General features: G+C 35.6%; 1 protein-coding gene and 1 long non-coding RNA gene across 2 annotated transcripts; both read left to right on the plus strand.

Moving 5' to 3' along the window:
- Positions 1-11,971: 11,971 nt before the first annotated feature.
- Positions 11,972-18,339, plus strand: LOC138879618 (uncharacterized). The gene is made up of 3 exons (XM_070159236.1): positions 11,972-12,063; positions 16,576-17,736; positions 17,985-18,339. Exons 1-3 carry the CDS (start codon positions 11,972-11,974, stop codon positions 18,337-18,339), a joined length of 1,608 nt encoding a protein of 535 aa, XP_070015337.1.
- Positions 18,340-18,585: 246 nt separating this feature from the next.
- LOC138878933 (uncharacterized) lies at positions 18,586-19,365 on the plus strand. The gene is made up of 2 exons (XR_011402648.1): positions 18,586-18,728; positions 18,812-19,365. It is a non-coding gene; the product is annotated as an uncharacterized lncRNA (long non-coding RNA).
- Positions 19,366-19,623: the final 258 nt, after the last annotated feature.

A 19,623-nucleotide genomic window follows, 5' to 3' on the forward strand; every position in this document is an offset into this window, starting at 1 on the left:
TTATTAGTTTCTGCATTCCCCACCTCTATCATGAGGTAAGTTATTGGCTACACTAGTACTCGGTGTCCCTCTTTTTGAACTAATTCTACTAGATTGTGGTGTCAGCATGGGAAAGTTCTCAAAGCTAAAATCTAGTGTATTCTTTCCTCTGTCCACCATCTCTTTGATATTGCTTCCCTTACCACCAGTAGTATGATGTAGTATAAATTGCACTTCTCCTTGTTGCATTCCAGTTTTTCCATCTGCAGCTTTGTATGGTACTTCAGGTGTCTTTGTTGTTTCACCCATATTTCCTTCTGCATTGTCATGTTCTTCATTTCTCATATCCTTTGTTATAGGTCCTTTTGTTCTCCATTCATATGTAACCTTCTTTGCTTCCCTTCTTCTTTGTGGCTGTATTACCCTTTGCTCCTTATTTCCTTGATGATTCTGACAAATATACCTAATAGCTTGATATTTATCACAATACACTGGTTTCCACTCATAACCTATTGCCTGTTGGAATACTTTCCCTCTAGGATCCATTACCATGATCTCAGTAGTCAGGGTTTTAGTTACATTTACCTCAATCAGCATCCTTGCATATGATATCCTTGTTTGCTTAGTTGTACACTCATCAGCAAACAAAGGCTTTCCAACCGCACTTGCAATCTTACTCAATGCTTCATTTCCCCAGCAGCTCATTGGTAACTTGGGGAAAATCACCCACAGTGGTATATCAGTTAGAAATTCCTTACTGATATCAAAATCTGGAGTCCAAGGTTTGAGAATGATTGATCTGTTTCTAATAGTATGAGGTCCAACATGGAAAATTCTGTGCATATCATCCATATTTTGAAATTTTATCACATAATAATCATCCTCGTGAAGGAACAGATCCTATTCACCAATGTCCAGCCAGTGTTGTGCAATATATCTTCGCATAACATTATATCCTGGGTTTTCACCCACAATATAAGCAATCAGTGTTGCACTCCACTTCTCCTCTTCTTTCTTCACATCCTGCACCTCAAGCTGCACCACTGTTTGGCCATCTATAATCTGTGGAGGTACATAGTTCAAAGCCATTCCATGAGTAGCCACTCTGTTTTGTCGAAACAGATTTGTCCACTTTTTCACCTCCTGCCGTCGATCTATGGGATTTGCCTCTGTATTTCCCTTGTTCTGCTCATCCCTTGGTCCCTTAGCTTCCTCACCCTGTGTTCTCACAGCAAACAAAGGTTTTAATTTTGTTTTGAATACAATCGAATTGAATATAGTAAATTGAATACATCAAAATACACCAAAACTGTATTTATTGATACAGTCTATCCTACGCGCACGAATATAGAAAATACAGGCTCTCGGCAACATAAGTTTTGTTATGGCTAGTAAATAAGAAAACTGTAGCTGTGTCAAATAAATAAGCTCTAACTATAGTGGTTTTTCGAACTTCCTAAGATTTACAGGAATCTCTTAGTAAGATCCACGGTAAAAAAAATGCAGTAAAAACTAAATTAAAGCACAAGTAACGGTTGGACAGTTGGAAGAGGAAGAGAGAAAGATCCTCCTCGTTATTAGGATTCAGATAATATTCCATTACTCTTAATTATATTCCCCTCTCAGTAACTTCCCTCACCACTAACCCCCACCTCCATCCCCCACTACCTGGCAATTAGTTAGCATTACGTTTTACTAATTTGTCATCCGTAAAAAGATTTCTTTGTAAGGTCGTCTACTATCGTTAAACGAAAAGACACTCTCTGTTATTCTCTCTCACTTTGTTTTTGTCCTCCCAATTATATTACGTAATCTTTTCTTGTGCATATATATTTCCTCATTTAGACAAATATCGAACATGCACACGTAACTTGGATTGTAGCACGCCAACTTGTTTTTGCTATTCTTGAGCTTAATTAGCTCATTCATATAAATTGTCAATGGATAGTCGTATTTACTACTCCAACTCCTACTTGGGAACTACAGTTAATCATGATGAAGTCAACTCAGAATTAATGACTGTGGATGATCAGCTTCTTCTTGGTTTCAAAGATGAGAGTTTTCCTATTCTAGATAGGAGTACTTGTTTTCTTGAACCTCTATACAACTCCAACGACTTGTTTCTGCCTCAAGTAAAGATTTTTCAAGATAACAATTATTTCAATGGGTTTGTGCCAATGTTACCCGAGTTTGAAAGTTTGCCAGTTTATAAAAGCGAAAATGGCTTAGGGACTAAGGAGAGTAGTAAATGTAATGAGAAGAATTTGTCAGCACAAAGCATTGCGGCGAGTCTAAGTTGCAGAAGTGCGTTGCACTTTCAACAACTGAAGCAGAGTACATTGCCGCTACAGAAACTGGCAAGGAGATGATATGGCTCAAGCGATTCCTTCAAGAGCTTGGATTGCATCAGAAGGAGTATGTCGTCTATTGTGACAGTCAAAGTGCAATAGACCTTAGCAAGAACTCTATGTACCATGCAAGGACCAAACACATTGATGTGAGATATCATTGGATTCGAGAAATGGTAGATGATGAATCTCTAAAAGTCTTGAAGATTTCTACAAGTGAGAATCCCGCAGATATGCTGACCAAGGTGGTACCAAGGAACAAGTTCGAGCTATGCAAAGAACTTGTCGGCATGCACTCAAACTAGAAGACAGTGCTACCTCCTCTAGATGAATGAGACTGGAGGGGGAGATTGATGATGTCCATCTCATTGAAGAAGTATTAGGCATGTGCCTAATAAGAGTTTTCTTTGGTTTGGTAGCCAACCTTGTTGACTTGGTTTGGTTGGTAGCCAACCTTGTTGAATTTCTTTGGTTTGGTAGCCAACTTTGTTGAATTGTGAAAAGTGTGTGTAAATTGTCAAATATGGTAGGCTTTAGAGAGTGAAACTTTGGCTATAAAAGGAGAGCTTCAACTCTCATTTCTTCACACCAACAAAGAGAGAAAGAAAGAGTGAGGTTTCACAGACAAGGTATAAGAAAATAGTCTGTGAGGAAAATAGAGAGTGAGCGATATTGTAGTGAGGTGGGAATATCAAAAGAGGGTTATTTCTTTTGAGTGTTGTAGTGGTCTTTGGAGTATTTACCTCCGACCTACAAAGTGTAAAATTCCTTACTATAGTGATATCAGTTGCTCCTCTCGGGGTCGTGGTTTTTTTCCCTTATTCAGAAGGGTTTTCCACGTAAAAATCTTGGTGTCATTGTTACTCTTTTATTCTTGTTAATTACCGTATCTCGGTGCTACATTATTATTCCGCTTTATTACCGTGAATATTATTTTGGTAAGGGGTTTATTCCCAACAACTGGTATCAGAGCACAGGTTCTGCTCGTTCACTGAAATACTATTCACTGTCGGTAGTACTATACTTGGTGAAAAATAAAAATGTCCGGAGTAAAGTACGAGGTAGCAAAATTCAATGGAGATAACGGTTTCTCAACATGGCAAAGAAGGATGAGAGATCTGCTCATCCAACAAGGATTACACAAGGTTCTAGATGTTGATTCCAAAAAGCCTGATACCATGAAAGCTGAGGATTGGGCTGACTTGGATGAAAGAGCTGCTAGTGCAATCAGGTTGCACTTATCAGATGATGTGGTAAATAACATCATTGATGAAGACACTGCACGTGGAATTTGGACAAGGTTGGAAAGCCTATACATGTCCAAAACGCTGACAAATAAATTGTACCTGAAGAAGCAGTTATACGCCCTACACATGAGTGAAGGTACGAATTTTTTGTCACATTTAAATGTGTTTAACGGACTAATCACACAGCTTGCCAACCTCGGAGTGAAAATCGAGGAAGAAGATAAAGCCATCTTGCTATTGAACTCGTTGCCATCTTCGTACGATAATTTGGCAACAACCATCCTGCACGGTAAGACTACTATTGAGTTGAAAGATGTCACATCGGCTCTTCTACTCAATGAGAAGATGAGAAAGAAGCCTGAAAATCAAGGACAGGCTCTCATCACAGAAGGTAGAGGCAGGAGTTATCAAAGGAGTTCGAACAACTATGGTAGATCCGGAGCTCGTGGGAAGTCAAAGAACCGATCCAAATCAAGAGTCAGAAATTGCTACAACTGTAATCAACCAGGTCACTTCAAAAGAGATTGCCCAAATCCAAGGAAGGGCAAAGGTGAAACCAGTGGCCAGAAGAATGACGACAACACAGCCGCCATGGTGCAAAATAATGATAATGTTGTCCTCTTTATAAATGAGGAAGAGGAATGCATGCACCTGTCAGGTCCAGAGTCGGAATGGGTGGTTGACACAGCGGCATCTCACCATGCCACACCGGTAAGAGATCTTTTTTGCAGATATGTAGCAGGTGATTTCGGCACAGTGAAAATGGGTAACACAAGTTACTCAAAGATTGCGGGGATTGGTGACATTTGTATCAAGACAAATGTCGGATGCACATTGGTTCTAAAGGATGTGCGGCATGTACCTGATTTGCGGATGAACTTGATCTCGGGAATTGCTTTAGACCGAGATGGATACGAGAGTTATTTTGCAAATCAAAAGTGGAGACTCACTAAGGGATCATTGGTGATTGCAAAGGGAGTTGCTCGTGGCACGTTGTACAGGACAAATGCAGAAATATGCCAAGGTGAATTGAACGCGGCACAAGATGAGATTTCTGTAGATTTATGGCACAAAAGAATGGGTCATATGAGCGAGAAGGGATTGCAGATTCTTGCCAAGAAATCACTCATTTCTTATGCCAAAGGTACAACTGTAAAACCTTGTGACTACTGTTTATTTGGTAAGCAGCATAGAGTCTCATTTCAGACATCGTCTGAAAGAAAATTGAATATACTTGATTTAGTATATTCTGATGTTTGCGGCCCAATGGAAATTGAATCAATGGGCGGTAACAAATATTTTGTTACTTTTATTGATGATGCTTCACGAAAATTATGGGTTTATATTTTGAAAACCAAAGATCAGGTGTTTCAAGTTTTCCAGAAGTTTCATGCTCTAGTAGAAAGGGAGACGGGTCGAAAGCTAAAGCGTCTCCGAAGTGACAATGGAGGTGAGTACACTTCAAGGGAATTTGAAGAGTATTGTTCAAGTCATGGGATCAGACATGAAAAGACAGTTCCTGGAACCCCACAGCACAATGGCGTAGCCGAGAGGATGAACCGCACCATTGTGGAGAAGGTGAGAAGCATGCTCAGAATGGCTAAACTGCCTAAGTCATTCTGGGGTGAAGCAGTTCAGACAGCCTGTTACCTGATCAATAGGAGTCCATCAGTTCCGTTGGCGTTTGAAATCCCAGAGAGAGTCTGGACCAACAAGGAGGTGTCCTACTCGCATCTGAAGGTGTTCGGTTGCAGAGCTTTTGCACATGTACCAAAAGAGCAGAGAACAAAGCTGGATGATAAATCTATTCCCTGCATATTTATCGGATATGGAGATGAAGAGTTCGGGTACAGACTGTGGGATCCTGTAAAGAAGAAGGTCATCAGAAGTAGAGATGTAGTCTTCCGAGAAAGTGAAGTTAGAACTGCTGCTGATATGTCAGAAAAGGCGAAGAATGGTATAATTCCTAACTTTGTTACTATTCCTTCTACTTCTAACAATCCCACAAGTGCAGAAAGTACGACCGACGAGGTTGCCGAGCAGGGGGAGCAACCTGGTGAGGTTATTGAGCAGGGGGAGCAACTTGATGAAGGTGTCGAGGAAGTGGAGCACCCCACTCAGGGAGAAGAACAACCTCAACCTCTGAGGAGATCAGAGAGGCCAAGGGTAGAGTCACGCAGGTACCCTTCCACAGAGTATGTCCTCATCAGTGATGAGGGGGAGCCAGAAAGTCTTAAGGAGGTGTTGTCCCATCCAGAAAAGAACCAGTGGATGAAAGCTATGCAAGAAGAGATGGAATCTCTCCAGAAAAATGGCACATACAAGCTGGTTGAACTTCCAAAGGGTAAAAGACCACTCAAATGCAAATGGGTCTTTAAACTCAAGAAAGATGGAGATGGCAAGCTGGTCAGATACAAAGCTCGATTGGTGGTTAAAGGCTTCGAACAGAAGAAAGGTATTGATTTTGACGAAATTTTCTCCCCCGTTGTTAAAATGACTTCTATTCGAACAATTTTGAGCTTAGCAGCTAGCCTAGATCTTGAAGTGGAGCAGTTGGATGTGAAAACTGCATTTCTTCATGGAGATTTGGAAGAGGAGATTTATATGGAGCAACCAGAAGGATTTGAAGTAGCTGGAAAGAAACACATGGTGTGCAAATTGAATAAGAGTCTTTATGGATTGAAGCAGGCACCAAGGCAGTGGTACATGAAGTTTGATTCATTCATGAAAAGTCAAACATACCTAAAGACCTATTCTGATCCATGTGTATACTTCAAAAGATTTTCTGAGAATAACTTTATTATATTGTTGTTGTATGTGGATGACATGCTAATTGTAGGAAAAGACAAGGGGTTGATAGCAAAGTTGAAAGGAGATCTGTCCAAGTCATTTGATATGAAGGACTTGGGCCCAGCACAACAAATTCTAGGGATGAAGATAGTTCGAGAGAGAACAAGTAGAAAGTTGTGGCTATCTCAGGAGAAGTACATTGAACGTGTACTAGAACGCTTCAACATGAAGAATGCTAAGCCAGTCAGCACACCTCTTGCTGGTCATCTAAAGTTGAGTAAAAAGATGTGTCCTACAACAGTGGAAGAGAAAGGGAACATGGCTAAAGTTCCTTATTCTTCAGCAGTCGGAAGCTTGATGTATGCAATGGTATGTACTAGACCTGATATTGCTCACGCAGTTGGTGTTGTCAGCAGGTTTCTTGAAAATCCTGGAAAGGAACATTGGGAAGCAGTCAAGTGGATACTCAGGTACCTGAGAGGTACCACGGGAGATTGTTTGTGCTTTGGAGGATCTGATCCAATCTTGAAGGGCTATACAGATGCTGATATGGCAGGTGACATTGACAACAGAAAATCTACTACTGGATATTTATTTACATTTTCAGGGGGAGCTATATCATGGCAGTCTAAGTTGCAGAAGTGCGTTGCACTTTCAACAACTGAAGCAGAGTACATTGCCGCTACAGAAACTGGCAAGGAGATGATATGGCTCAAGCGATTCCTTCAAGAGCTTGGATTGCATCAGAAGGAGTATGTCGTCTATTGTGACAGTCAAAGTGCAATAGACCTTAGCAAGAACTCTATGTACCATGCAAGGACCAAACACATTGATGTGAGATATCATTGGATTCGAGAAATGGTAGATGATGAATCTCTAAAAGTCTTGAAGATTTCTACAAATGAGAATCCCGCAGATATGCTGACCAAGGTGGTACCAAGGAACAAGTTCGAGCTATGCAAAGAACTTGTCGGCATGCATTCAAACTAGAAGACAGTGCTACCTCCTCTGGATGAATGAGACTGGAGGGGGAGATTGATGATGTCCATCTCATTGAAGAAGTATTAGGCATGTGCCTAATAAGAGTTTTCTTTGGTTTGGTAGCCAACCTTGTTGACTTGGTTTGGTTGGTAGCCAACCTTGTTGAATTTCTTTGGTTTGGTAGCCAACTTTGTTGAATTGTGAAAAGTGTGTGTAAATTGTCAAATATGGTAGGCTTTAGAGAGTGAAACTTTGGCTATAAAAGGAGAGCTTCAACTCTCATTTCTTCACACCAACAAAGAGAGAAAGAAAGAGTGAGGTTTCACAGACAAGGTATAAGAAAATAGTCTGTGAGGAAAATAGAGAGTGAGCGATATTGTAGTGAGGTGGGAATATCAAAAGAGGGTTATTTCTTTTGAGTGTTGTAGTGGTCTTTGGAGTATTTACCTCCGACCTACAAAGTGTAAAATTCCTTACTATAGTGATATCAGTTGCTCCTCTCGGGGTCGTGGTTTTTTTCCCTTATTCAGAAGGGTTTTCCACGTAAAAATCTTGGTGTCATTGTTACTCTTTTATTCTTGTTAATTACCGTATCTCGGTGCTACATTATTATTCCGCTTTATTACCGTGAATATTATTTTGGTTAGGGGTTTATTCCCAACAAAACAATGCTAAAAATATATCAGTTGACACTGATGACAGACAGGCGTGTCTTGGTCCAGGGGTCACAATGGTGGTTCGGCCTCCAAATGGTCCCACGTTCGATTCTGAACAGTTGCATCAATGTTTTTTTAACTTCAAATAACACTAACCCAATTTCCCAACTATTGAGCAAAGTTTGTTCAGTTAATTTCCATCACTTTCTAGAAAAAGTTCTTAATAATAATACCGAAATTATTCGCTTTTATCTTTTTTCCTTCTCTTGATTTGCTTTTATTTTTTAAATAAATTTGTTAATGTATTTGAATGTGTTTTATTCAGATGGACTTATTTTAGTAATTTGTTCATATGTTAACTTCTTAAAGTATCGACACCGCTTACCCAATATTCTGTATTTGTTGTTCTTTCTTCTTTTTTTTTGAGAAGCGAATAAAAGTACTTATGAAACTATGCATTAATACTTATATAAAACAGTCTGTTATGATCCGTACGTCATTATTACAACGTTTTATACTATAGAATTCAAGCTATTGGATAAATTTGGAGACTTTTATGAAGAAGGCAGCGGAAAAGAAAGCGAGGGCTTGTGTTAATTTATGTTTTGTTAATTACTTTAAATGGAGTTCATTGTTTTAGTCCTACTCTAGGTTTGTGGAAAACACAGTAACTCTTTATTCATTCATGTTAATTTTGCACTTATGGACATATATATGTCGAATTTCTAATCAGAACTTGACCTCGTTTTTTATCACTCTTGACGTTATGACCACTTTCAACTAATTTCTCTGGAGTTAAGAAAGTTTTGAGGAGGGACATAGCTGGTACTGATGAGGCACGAAGTAGCCCGAGTTCACATAAAGTTCGGAGAATGACTGCACCCCAAGGGGGAGTTCATTACTCAAATGGTCATTCAACTATCCCAAATTATTTCCTAAAGTCACTTTACTTTCGTTTGTAACAACAAAATCACTGAATTATGTCCATTGCACTCAGAAGGTCACTCAACTAGATTTTTCAAATTTTGGATTGTCAAATACCTATTTTACCCTCTAAATTATAACTATTTATCTTATTTTTATTTTTTAAAACTTTTTAATATTATGATTTTTCCCTTTTAATTTATATTATTGACTTACCCACAAAATAAATAAATATTATTTATAAATTAAAAAATAGAAAGTATTTAAGCATATATAATGCTGGAATAACAAAATAATAAGCATAGTAAAAAAATTAATTAGAATAATTTGTTAGTAATAATAATGTTAGTATTAACAACAAAAATTCAAAATTTGTTTACACACTTCAGAATGAAAGAAAATAAAGGTTGTAAAATATATATATTCTATGCACGTAATATAAAAATAATTATTTAAATAAAGGTATTTTTATAATATACATTATATATTCTTGAAAATTATGCTCAATTATATTATTATGTTTCTACCAACTTTCCGATGACACAAAGCTATATCACTGGAAAGCAGGGGGACTATCTGTGTAGCGTAAAATATACTATGTTAAGTCGTGCATGGAATATATATAATATAATTGAGCATAATTTTCAAGAATATATAATGTATATTATAAAAATATTTTTATTTAAATAATTATTTTTATATTACGTGCATGGAATATATATTACAACCTTTATTTTCTTTAATTTTGAATTGTGTAAATACATTTTTGAATTTTTATTGTTAATACTAAAATTACTATTACAAATAAATTATTCTAATTAATTCTTTTACTATGCTCATTATTTTGTTATTCCAGCATTATAGATGCTTAAATACTTTTTATTTTCTTAATTTATAAATAATATTTATTTATTCTATAGGTAAGTCCATAATATAAATTAAAAAGGAAAAATCATAATATTAAAAAGTTTTTAAAAAAATTAAAGAAGATAAATATTTATAATTTAGAGGGTAAAATAGGTATTTGTCAATCCAAAATTTGAAAAATCTAGTTGAGTGACCTTCTGAGTGCAATAAGCATAATTCAGTGACTTTGTTGTTACAAACGAAAGAAAAGTGACTTTAGGAGATAATTTGAGATAGTTGAGTGACCATTTGAGTAATTGACTCCCCCAAGGGACGCGAACAACTTACCCTGATGCAAGCATCAGTCGCTGATTCCACACAGCTCAAACCCGCGACGACTTATTACACGAAAATAACTTTACCGCTGCTCCAAGCCCCCCTTCTAACTAGTCTATAGAGAGAGAGAGACTTCTTTTTCTTTTTAATCTTCTTTCTTTTGTGCATTCAAATAATTAGTGACGGAATCATGGTAAAAATATAGTAACATAGTAATTAAAGTTGGAATGATTTCAGGAAGAAAGAGAGCTATTTCAAACTCCACAAATTTGTTGGATCTCCATTAATTCAGGAGAAGTTGTATTCCAGTGACAAGTGTTTAGTTCCTGAAATGTTCATTAAAGCTCTAGCCAATGATCATGAGTTCCAGCATTCAAATCCTCGGGTTTTGAAGGAAGTTAACCAGCTGATTAAGCCAAGCAGCTAATAGTAGGAGAATCTAACAGTAGTTCAGTTTATTTTGTTAATTTGCCTGTTGTTGTTATTTGCTTTTTCATTTTTTGTTGGAATTATTGCTTATTTAATTCTGCTCTATTTTTGTTCTAGTATTTAGATTTTAGGCTCCATGTACCTTCATTTAGCTTTTTCTTTGTAAATTCTTCTTTTACAAAATGAATTGCAGTTCTTCCTTTGATGGTAAATTAGAAGTTAGTTATAGCTGCCTTCCTGTGAATCTATTTCATGAAGTTAACCTTTAATTTTTTTTTTTAACTTGTATAAATCACTTATGAACTATATATATACTCTATTTCGAAATTTAATTGTTACAAGGAAAAAAGTACACCCTAATTTTTCTTTCCGAGAAGTTTAGTTTCCTCCATATATCTCTCCTTCAAAATTTTAAAGGGATTTGCTAAAAGGAAAAAGTTCAATGTTTGAAAAAGTTTAAAGATTTGTGAATGAAAATCATTATTCATTTAAAACCACTCCTTAAACCTCTATTTCAATATTTCACAAGTGTATAGGGTAAAATTAGTTTATATTAAATGCTCAAATGGTGGTGTGACATGTGGAACCGAAGACAAGTAGAAAGTAAATCGAATAATAACCAGTACCGGGAATAACAACTGTAATTAGCATCGGATAGACCCCCAGGGAGCATGATCAATGTGAGCAGATCGAATGTTTGCCATCGGATATCATTCAATCCTGGCATTAAATGGGCAGTCGTTGCAGAAAGTATTTGCATTCATGGCCTGCTGTTACATATTCATCATGACCCCTTTATTGTCATTTAAGGCCTCATTTGTTTGTTTTTTAAGATTAAGACGTCTGAATCTGAATACACATCTGAATATCAAGACGTGTATTAAGATTAAGCCATTTGAATATGAATACACATCTGAATATTAAGATGTGTATTAAGATCTGAATACTAAATGATTAAGACGGTTTGATTTTTAACATATGAATATATAAAATTTATGTTTATTTGAAAATTAATAAACATAAGATTCAAATGAAATACTAATTAATCAAATATTCTCTCATTAAAATATATAGTTTTTAAAAATATGATAGATGTTGGTGGTGATGGCTAACAGGTGAATGCCGACTAGAGGCAGTAATTGGTGGTAGTTTTGGTTGATGGCGGTGGTTCAAGGTAGTAGCTAGTGTGATTGGTAGTGGTGGCGATTATGACTGAGGATGGTGGTAGTTGGTGGTGATAGTTAATAATGGCGGGTGGTGGTGGTAATTGTGATTGAGGAAGGTGGTGGTGAGTGGTGGTAGGTTATAATGATAGGTAGTGCCATCTGTGGTTGTTGATGGTGATGGGGTGGTTAGTTGTGGCAGTTGAGGTGGATGAGTGTTGATTGTGGTTGAGAATGATGGTGGTGGAGATGGTGGGTGGTGATAGTCGATAATGGCGGTGGCTATGATTGAGGATGATGGTGGTCTGGTGGTGGCAGTAGCCGTGGTGGGCGTGTTGGTAGTTGATAGTGGTAGGCAGTTGCGGTAGTTAATAATGAATATGGATGATAGCATCTTAATGAAATTAAGTTTTTGTTATAGATCTTAATCATACAGACCTATTCAGACCCATTAAGTGGTTGTGAAGTAAAAAAGCAAACACACTTAATGATTAAGATCTGAATAATTAAAATTCAGACTTTAAAAACAAACGCACTTAATGCCTGAAACCTGAATGATTAAGATTCAGACCTCCATTAAGTGCAAACAAATGAAGCCTATGAGGGGCTTGATCCTAGGATCTTGTTTCCCTGGGTATAGCTATAAATAGTAGGCTTAACAACCATTGTAACACGCGAAATTCTTGAAAAAATTTATGCTATATTTTATTCTCAAGCTCAATAAAATAACTTTATTTGCTCTTTTATATTGTTCTTATTTCTGTCCTCGGAGGCATTGCTCTCGGAGCCAAGCTTGTCATTTCCTTCGATTTTAATCGTTAAGTCTTATTTATCATTTTTCGATCAAATCAGTTCGCTTATCTATAAACTACGTAGCAAATTTAACTGTACTATTTTACAGGTAAACAGCACATACTTTAAATACTGGAATTCAATATTTACAAATAATAATAGCTATCTCAATATTTACAAATATTGAAGTTCGGCATACGAAACATTGAAAAAATATTTGATATCCAAACATCCCACATTGGTTGTATGTTTGTTTTCTAAAGGTGTAACTTAGAACTCCTTCCCATGTCTAACGAATAGTTTAAAGAAAAAGAAAGAATAAAAATTTAAAGAAGTAAGGTGCCTTACAAGAGTTAATCTATGTACAATATTGCATAATATAACATATTGTTGGATTGATGTTTCAACGAGAGTTAATTTTGGCGTAAAATCCAGTATATCATATACAATGACGAAACCAAAAAATTTAATAAGAGTGTTAAAATTCAGTGGGTTATGCAAGGGTGTTCAAAGTCTATTTTTAATCAATAACAAGTAATATTTTACCTTATACATAGTATAGTTTTTCGGTGAAGGGTGGTCAGTTGACCACCCTTGTGCCAACATAGCTTCGCCCCTGATCATATACCATGTTTGGTTAATTAATTGTTTTCCTTTTTTCTTCATACATAATACTCACATAAAAATTTATATATTATTTTATACGGAATACAATGTTGAATAAGAATCTGAATACTTAATAATAATAATAATATAAAACATGGACTAAAACATTAAAATGATAAAACTAACCCTCAAAATATTGAACAAACTTTTATATTTCAAATAAATAAAAAATATATTAAATTAAACATCCAACAAGAAATAATCACATATTATAATCCCTGCAAAATAATCTTGCATTACTAATTCCTCAATAATTTAATTTGGCAGAATGGTCTAAATGACACCTATACTTGTACCACTTTGTCATGACAGTCCTCCTACTTCACTTTTTTTCAACCAGACACTTTAACTTGTTCAAAATCTATATTTTAAACTCTTCTGACCGTGTGCGTATCTCACTTGCTTGACGTGGATGACACATCATATTCCACGTCATTTTTTATATTGTATCTACTAAAAATACTTATTATATACTATTTTCATAAAGAAAAAAGAAAAAGAAAATTAATGCATCCATCTCATCTCCCTTCTCTCAAATTAGGGTTGCCTTGTGCTTAGCAAATGCACATATTTTTTCTTCCTTATCCGTCTCATATCCCTTCTTCCTCAAAGGTTTTTATCCGTTTATTAGCTGATGAAGCAATTTATATTGATTTTTGGCTACTGAGCCAATGATTTAATTGGAGAAGTTGCAACTTACCTGAGATAACTAAATGATTGTGTATGATATAGTTGATGATTGTTGGCCAAAAATATCTGGGCGGGAAAAAACTGCAGCACATCCTATCCAAAGCACAAGAACTTCTGTTGAGGTGCAGAGGGGAAAGAGAGCAAATGAGGAGTGAGGTCGTTTTAGATGGCTAGTTTTGCAATTCCGTCAATTATATCACTTTCTGCCATGAAGAATCAGTATTTGTTTTCACGGCGTTAAATTGAGACGTCTCAGTGGCTTTGCTTTTGTTTATAAATAAGTGGGGGGGGGGGGTGAAGAAGAAGAAGAAAAAGAAAAGCGTATAGGGAAATGGGGGATGAGGGTGGAAGAAGAAGAAAAGCTACAGGGAAAAGGAAGATGGGGTGGGGTGGGGGTGGGGGTGGAAGAAGAAGAAGCATACAAAATATCTCTTTGCTTTTTCCTTTTTCTTTTTTTAACTTATTTTATTTTTCATTCTTATTTTGATGATTTTTTTCTCCTTATTTTAATTATTTCTTCTTCAAAATCTTCATATGCACGCTCCTTGGTCGCGTGAATTACAGACACTTTGTCCAGCTCAACCATTTTGTTGTCACATGTCCTTGGTCAACAGTCAGAGGAGTTTATAATATAGATTTTGAACAAATTAAAGTGTCTGGATGAAAAAAAGTGAAGTATGAGGACCGCATTACAAAGTGGCACAAGTATAGGTGCCATTTAGGCCGTTCTGCCATTTAATTTTGATACCTGTTTTACTAGGGGTAAGTGCACAGATAACCAATCTTAGTAATGTTATTTAGAGACTATCCAATATCTATTTGGTCCTGAAATTTTAAACTAAAAATATAAACTTCAGGATAATTCAGGATATTTTTGTCTGAAAAAACTGAAATTGAGGACGTACCGACTAATTTCTAAATAGCAGCCATTAGAGTGGTTACCTGGTGTCTTTTTTTATATTTTTTACTAATCCATACATCCGAACTAAAAGAGGGCGAACGGCACAAATAGCCACTAAAAGTTGTGGCTTTTATTTTAAAGCCATTGTTTTCAATGTATTTAGACTTTAGCCACTCCTTTTAAAAAACTTATACCTAACTAGACGAAAATACCCTTCTGGTATAACTTATACCTACGCTATCAACACAAGCAGCAGTTACACAAAGAGAAGAAGCGAGCAACAGCAGCAGCGGCGATCAACTGAGGACGAACCACCATTTCTCTTCCCGATTTCAAAAATTCAGCAATCTAATCCAAAAAAACAACATAGATAAACAGTAAGTTGTAATTTCATGTGTTTCTATCAATTTTTATTTCGCTATAGTTATACTTTTTTAGATCTGTATTGATTTGATTATATATTAGATAAGAATTTGATTTTTTTTGAATTTCTGGATTGATAAATTTATAGACACCGCCTCCTATGATAATTCTGTATTGAATTTCTGGATTGCTAAGGACTAGCAGTCCTTAACTTTTAATTCCATGTTTAAATGTTAAAGGACAGACAGTCGTTAGCTTTTAATTTCTGGTTCAAAAGTTAAGGACTAGCAATCCTTAAGTTTTAATTCCATGTTTAAATGTTAAGGACTGACAGTCCTTAACTTTTAATTCCATGTTTAAATATTAAAGGACAGACAGTCCTTAGCTTTTAATTTCTGGTTCAAAAGTTAAGGACTAGAAATCCTTAAGTTTTAATTCCATGTTTAAATGTTAAGGACTGACAGTCCTTAACTTTTAATTCCATGTTTAAATGTTAAAGTACAGACAGTCCTTAGCTTTTAATTTCTGGTTTAAAAGTTAAGGACTAGCAATCCTTAAGTTTTAATTCCATGTTTAAATGTTAAGGACTGACAGTCCTTTACTTTTAATTCCATGTTTAAATGTTAAAGTACACACAGTCCTTAGCTTTTAATTTCTGGTTCAAAAGTTAAGGACTAGCAATCCTTAAGTTTTAATTCCATGTTTAAATGTTAAGGACTGACAGTCTTTAACTTTTAATTCCATGTTTAAATGTTAAAGTACAGACAGTCCTTAGCTTTTAATTTCTGGTTCAAAAGTTAAGGACTAGCAATCCTTAAGTTTTAATTCCATGTTTAAATGTTAAGGACTGACAGCCCTTAACTTTTAATTCCATGTTTAAATGTTAAAGGACAGACAGTCCTTAGCTTTTAATTTCTGGTTCAAAAGTTAAGGACTGACAGTCCTTAACTTTTAATTCCATGTTTAAATGTTAAGGACTTGTAGTCCTTAGCTTTTCATTTCTTGTTCAAAAGTTAAGGACTGACAGTCCTTAACTTTTAATTCCATGTTTAAATGTTAAAGGACAGACAGTCCTTAGCTTTTAATTTCTGGTTCAAAAGTTAAGGACTGACAGTCCTTAACTTTTAATTCCATCTTTAAAAGTTAAGGACTGGCAGTCCTTAACTTTTAATTCCATGTTTAAATGTTAAGGACTTGTAGTCCTTAGCTTTTCCTTTCTTGTTCAAAAGTTAAGGACTGACAGTCCTTAACTTTTAATTCCATGTTTAAAATTTAAGGACTGACAGTCCTTAACTTTTAATTCCATGTTTAAAACTTAAGGACTGACAGTCCTTAACATTTAATTCCATATTTAAATGTTAAGGACTGCCAGTTCTTAACTTTAATTACATTACACCTGTTCTTAATTCTACAAGGATTGCTTTATAACGTATGTCCTTTGTTTCCCATTCTCTTGACTTGTAGGATGGAAACAATATGCATAATAGTTGCTTTTAATGGTAGATGGACTGAAGACTATAAATATCTTGATCATCAAACAAAGCTTTTCCTAGCACCTGAGTCAATTCAGTTTGAAGATTTCGTTAAACAGATTTTTGAGCTTATTGAATTGGATAGTGAAAAGTTTGAAATATTGATATGGTTTGATATCAACCTTGGAACAAGCAAAGGAATGCTTGTATCCAAAGATTTAGATCTTCACACATATATAGAGTTGCTAAAAACTCATTCACTCTTCAAGAGCTGTCGTTTCATAGTTGATATTTCGGAAAGAGTTTTTGCATCAACAAGCAATGAACATGCCAACACAAAAACTCAACATGACAATCAAGAGCGATGCCAACAGATAGTTGAAGTAGATATGGTTGAAGCTCAACCATTAAATGAAGAGGTGCATCAAACATTTGATTCTATTCAAGTAGAAGGACAAAGCATTATAGAGATTGACAACGAACAAGCTTTGGGTATTCAAGTCTTAGAGAGTGCACCGGTAATCGAAGTAGTTGCTGACAAAACCTGCACTCAAATAACTAAACGAAGATCAAATTTGAAACAAAAAGAATCCCCAACTACGATATTAAGAGAAAATGCTTCTTTGGATCAAATAAAAGTCGGATCAGTATTTGACAAGAAGAAGAGCATAATTAATTGTTTTTCTAATGTAGCAATCAAAGGACATTTTGAATTCAAAGTTGTTAGATCAAGCTCAACAAGATATTCGTTGACATGCAATGATGATAGGTGTCGTTGGTGTGTGCGTGCTTTCAGAATTAAAGACTCAACATTATTCAAGATAGTAAAGCTTGAGAAAAAGCATGACTGCTCTGTTAACACTAGGAAAGCAGATCAAAGGCATGCTACTTCAAAGTTGATTAGTGGTTACATTATCGATAATCTTCGGGACCCAAGATTTGAAGTTACACCAGCTTTTGTCATGGCAGAGATGCAAAAATTGCATGGACTAGACATTGGATATCACAAGGCGTGGCGTGCTATTCAACATGCTTCCGCTTTAATAAGAGGAAGTCCCGAAGAAAATTATGAATTATTGTGTTCATACTTGTATATGATGACAAGTAAAAACTCGGGAACTTATACTAACATAAAGATAGACGGCAACAACAGGTAAACAATTTAGGACATGCTGTCTTTAGCATTGTTAACTTTTGAGTTATAACTAGAAGTTGAGGACTCCCTATCCTTAAGTTTTGAACTTGTAATTAAAAGTTAAGGACTTCCAGTCCTTAAGTTTTGAACTTTGAAATAAAAGTTAAGGACAACATGTCCTTAACTTTATAACTTGTAAATGTAAGTTAAGGACTGACTGTCCTAAACTTCAGGTATTTTAACCTTGTTTTATATTGTATTTTCAGGTTTCTTTATATGTTTTACGCATATGGATCATCGATAGCTGGTTGGAATCATTGTAGACCAGTGATTGCTATTGATGCGACTTTTTTGAAGTCAAAATATCGTGGTGTTTTAATGATTTCAGTTTCAAAAGATGCAAATAACCAAATTTTCCCATTAGCCTTTGGAATAGCAGAATCTGAAAACAACAATTCCTATGAGTGGTACTTTAGTCAGCTTCGCAATGCAATTGGGAGCCGTGAGAATTTGATTTTTTTATCAGACAGGCATCAAGCTATTGCAAATGGCATTGTAAAGGTATATCCTGAAAGCCATCATGGGATTTGCATCTATCATTTGGAGAAGAACCTAAAGTGAAGAAAGGTGAAAAGTGAGGTCATAAAACTTTTCCAAAGTGCTGCAAGAGTATACAAGCGTAAAGAATTTGACATATACATGTCAGATATTGCAAATGTAGATAAGAAACTTATGACTACTTGATGGAAGAACCACCGGAAAGATGGGCACGTCCTTGTAGTCCACAACGAAGATATGACATGCTCACAACAAATATAGTTGAGTCAATGAATTCAGTGCTATTAGAAGCAAGGGAGCTGCCTATACTAAGAATGATGGATTTCATTCAAGTGAAGCTACAACATTGGTTTTATGAAAGAAGAAATAAAGCAGAAGGAACATTTTATGATGTTTCTTGTTGGGTAGAGGAGGAATTGAAGAACAGAATAGATTTAGCATTTACTTTGAACGTAAGTATTATGTTTTATGTTTATATTATGATTTTGACATTTTTTAACATAATGTACTCACTTATAATTTTTCAACATTGAAGGTCTTCCCTGTTGATTCATGGCGTTCTAGAGTTGAAGAAGAAGGAATAACTTTCTTGGTGGACTTAAACAAAAGAACATGTGATTGTTTTCAATTTCAACTTGATGAATTACCATGCATACATGCAATTGCAGCTATCGAGAAGAGAAACATCAAGAAGTCTGACTTTTGTTCGCACTGGTACTTAAAGGAATCTTGGCTGAAAACATATGAAAGACAAATACATCCTGTAGGACATACTGATTCATGGATTGTACCAGAGAGTGTTAAGTCACAAATTGTTAAACCTCCAGATTTCAAAGTGCCACCAGGTAGAAGGCAAAAGAAAAGGCATATTCCTGCTACCGAGCCATCAAAAATAACATTCAAATGTGGTCGTTGCAGAAGAATTGGTCATAATAGAACAGCTTGTATATATTCTCCGGCACTCCATCCATTTTCAAGAAAGCATAGAGAAGAGTAGAAATATACACTTATGTTTATCGACTCTTTTAAGTTTTTGCTATAGATTGTATTCATTATTATTCTAATTTGAGCGGATGCCTAGATTTTCAATATTTATATCTTGTTACGTTCTTTTAATTTCTTTTGAGTTCAACAATTAAAAGTTATTAACAGGAGTCAGTAAGTTCAACTTGCAATTTTGAAAACGTAATGACTGTCTGTCCTTAACTTTGAATTTCAAGTTCAAAAGTTAAGGACATGAGGTCCTTAAGTTATAGTCTCATGTTAAAAACTTAAGGACTGTCTGTCCTTAACTTTGAATTTTAAGTTCAAACGTTAAGGACATGAGGTCCTTAAGTTATAGTCCCA

This window comes from Nicotiana sylvestris, chromosome 10, assembly GCF_000393655.2.
Source record: "Nicotiana sylvestris chromosome 10, ASM39365v2, whole genome shotgun sequence".
Classification (NCBI taxonomy): domain Eukaryota; kingdom Viridiplantae; phylum Streptophyta; class Magnoliopsida; order Solanales; family Solanaceae; genus Nicotiana; species Nicotiana sylvestris.

Coding starts and splice junctions, on each gene's coding strand:
- LOC138879618 (XM_070159236.1), top strand. CDS start 11,972: ATGGCGGTGGCTATGATTGAGGATGATGGTGGTCTGGTGGTGGCAGTA. Junction 12,064..16,575: donor GATAGTGGTAGGCAGTTGCG/GTAGTTAATAAT, acceptor CTTGACTTGTAG/GATGGAAACAATATGCATAA. Junction 17,737..17,984: donor AAGATAGACGGCAACAACAG/GTAAACAATTTA, acceptor TTGTATTTTCAG/GTTTCTTTATATGTTTTACG.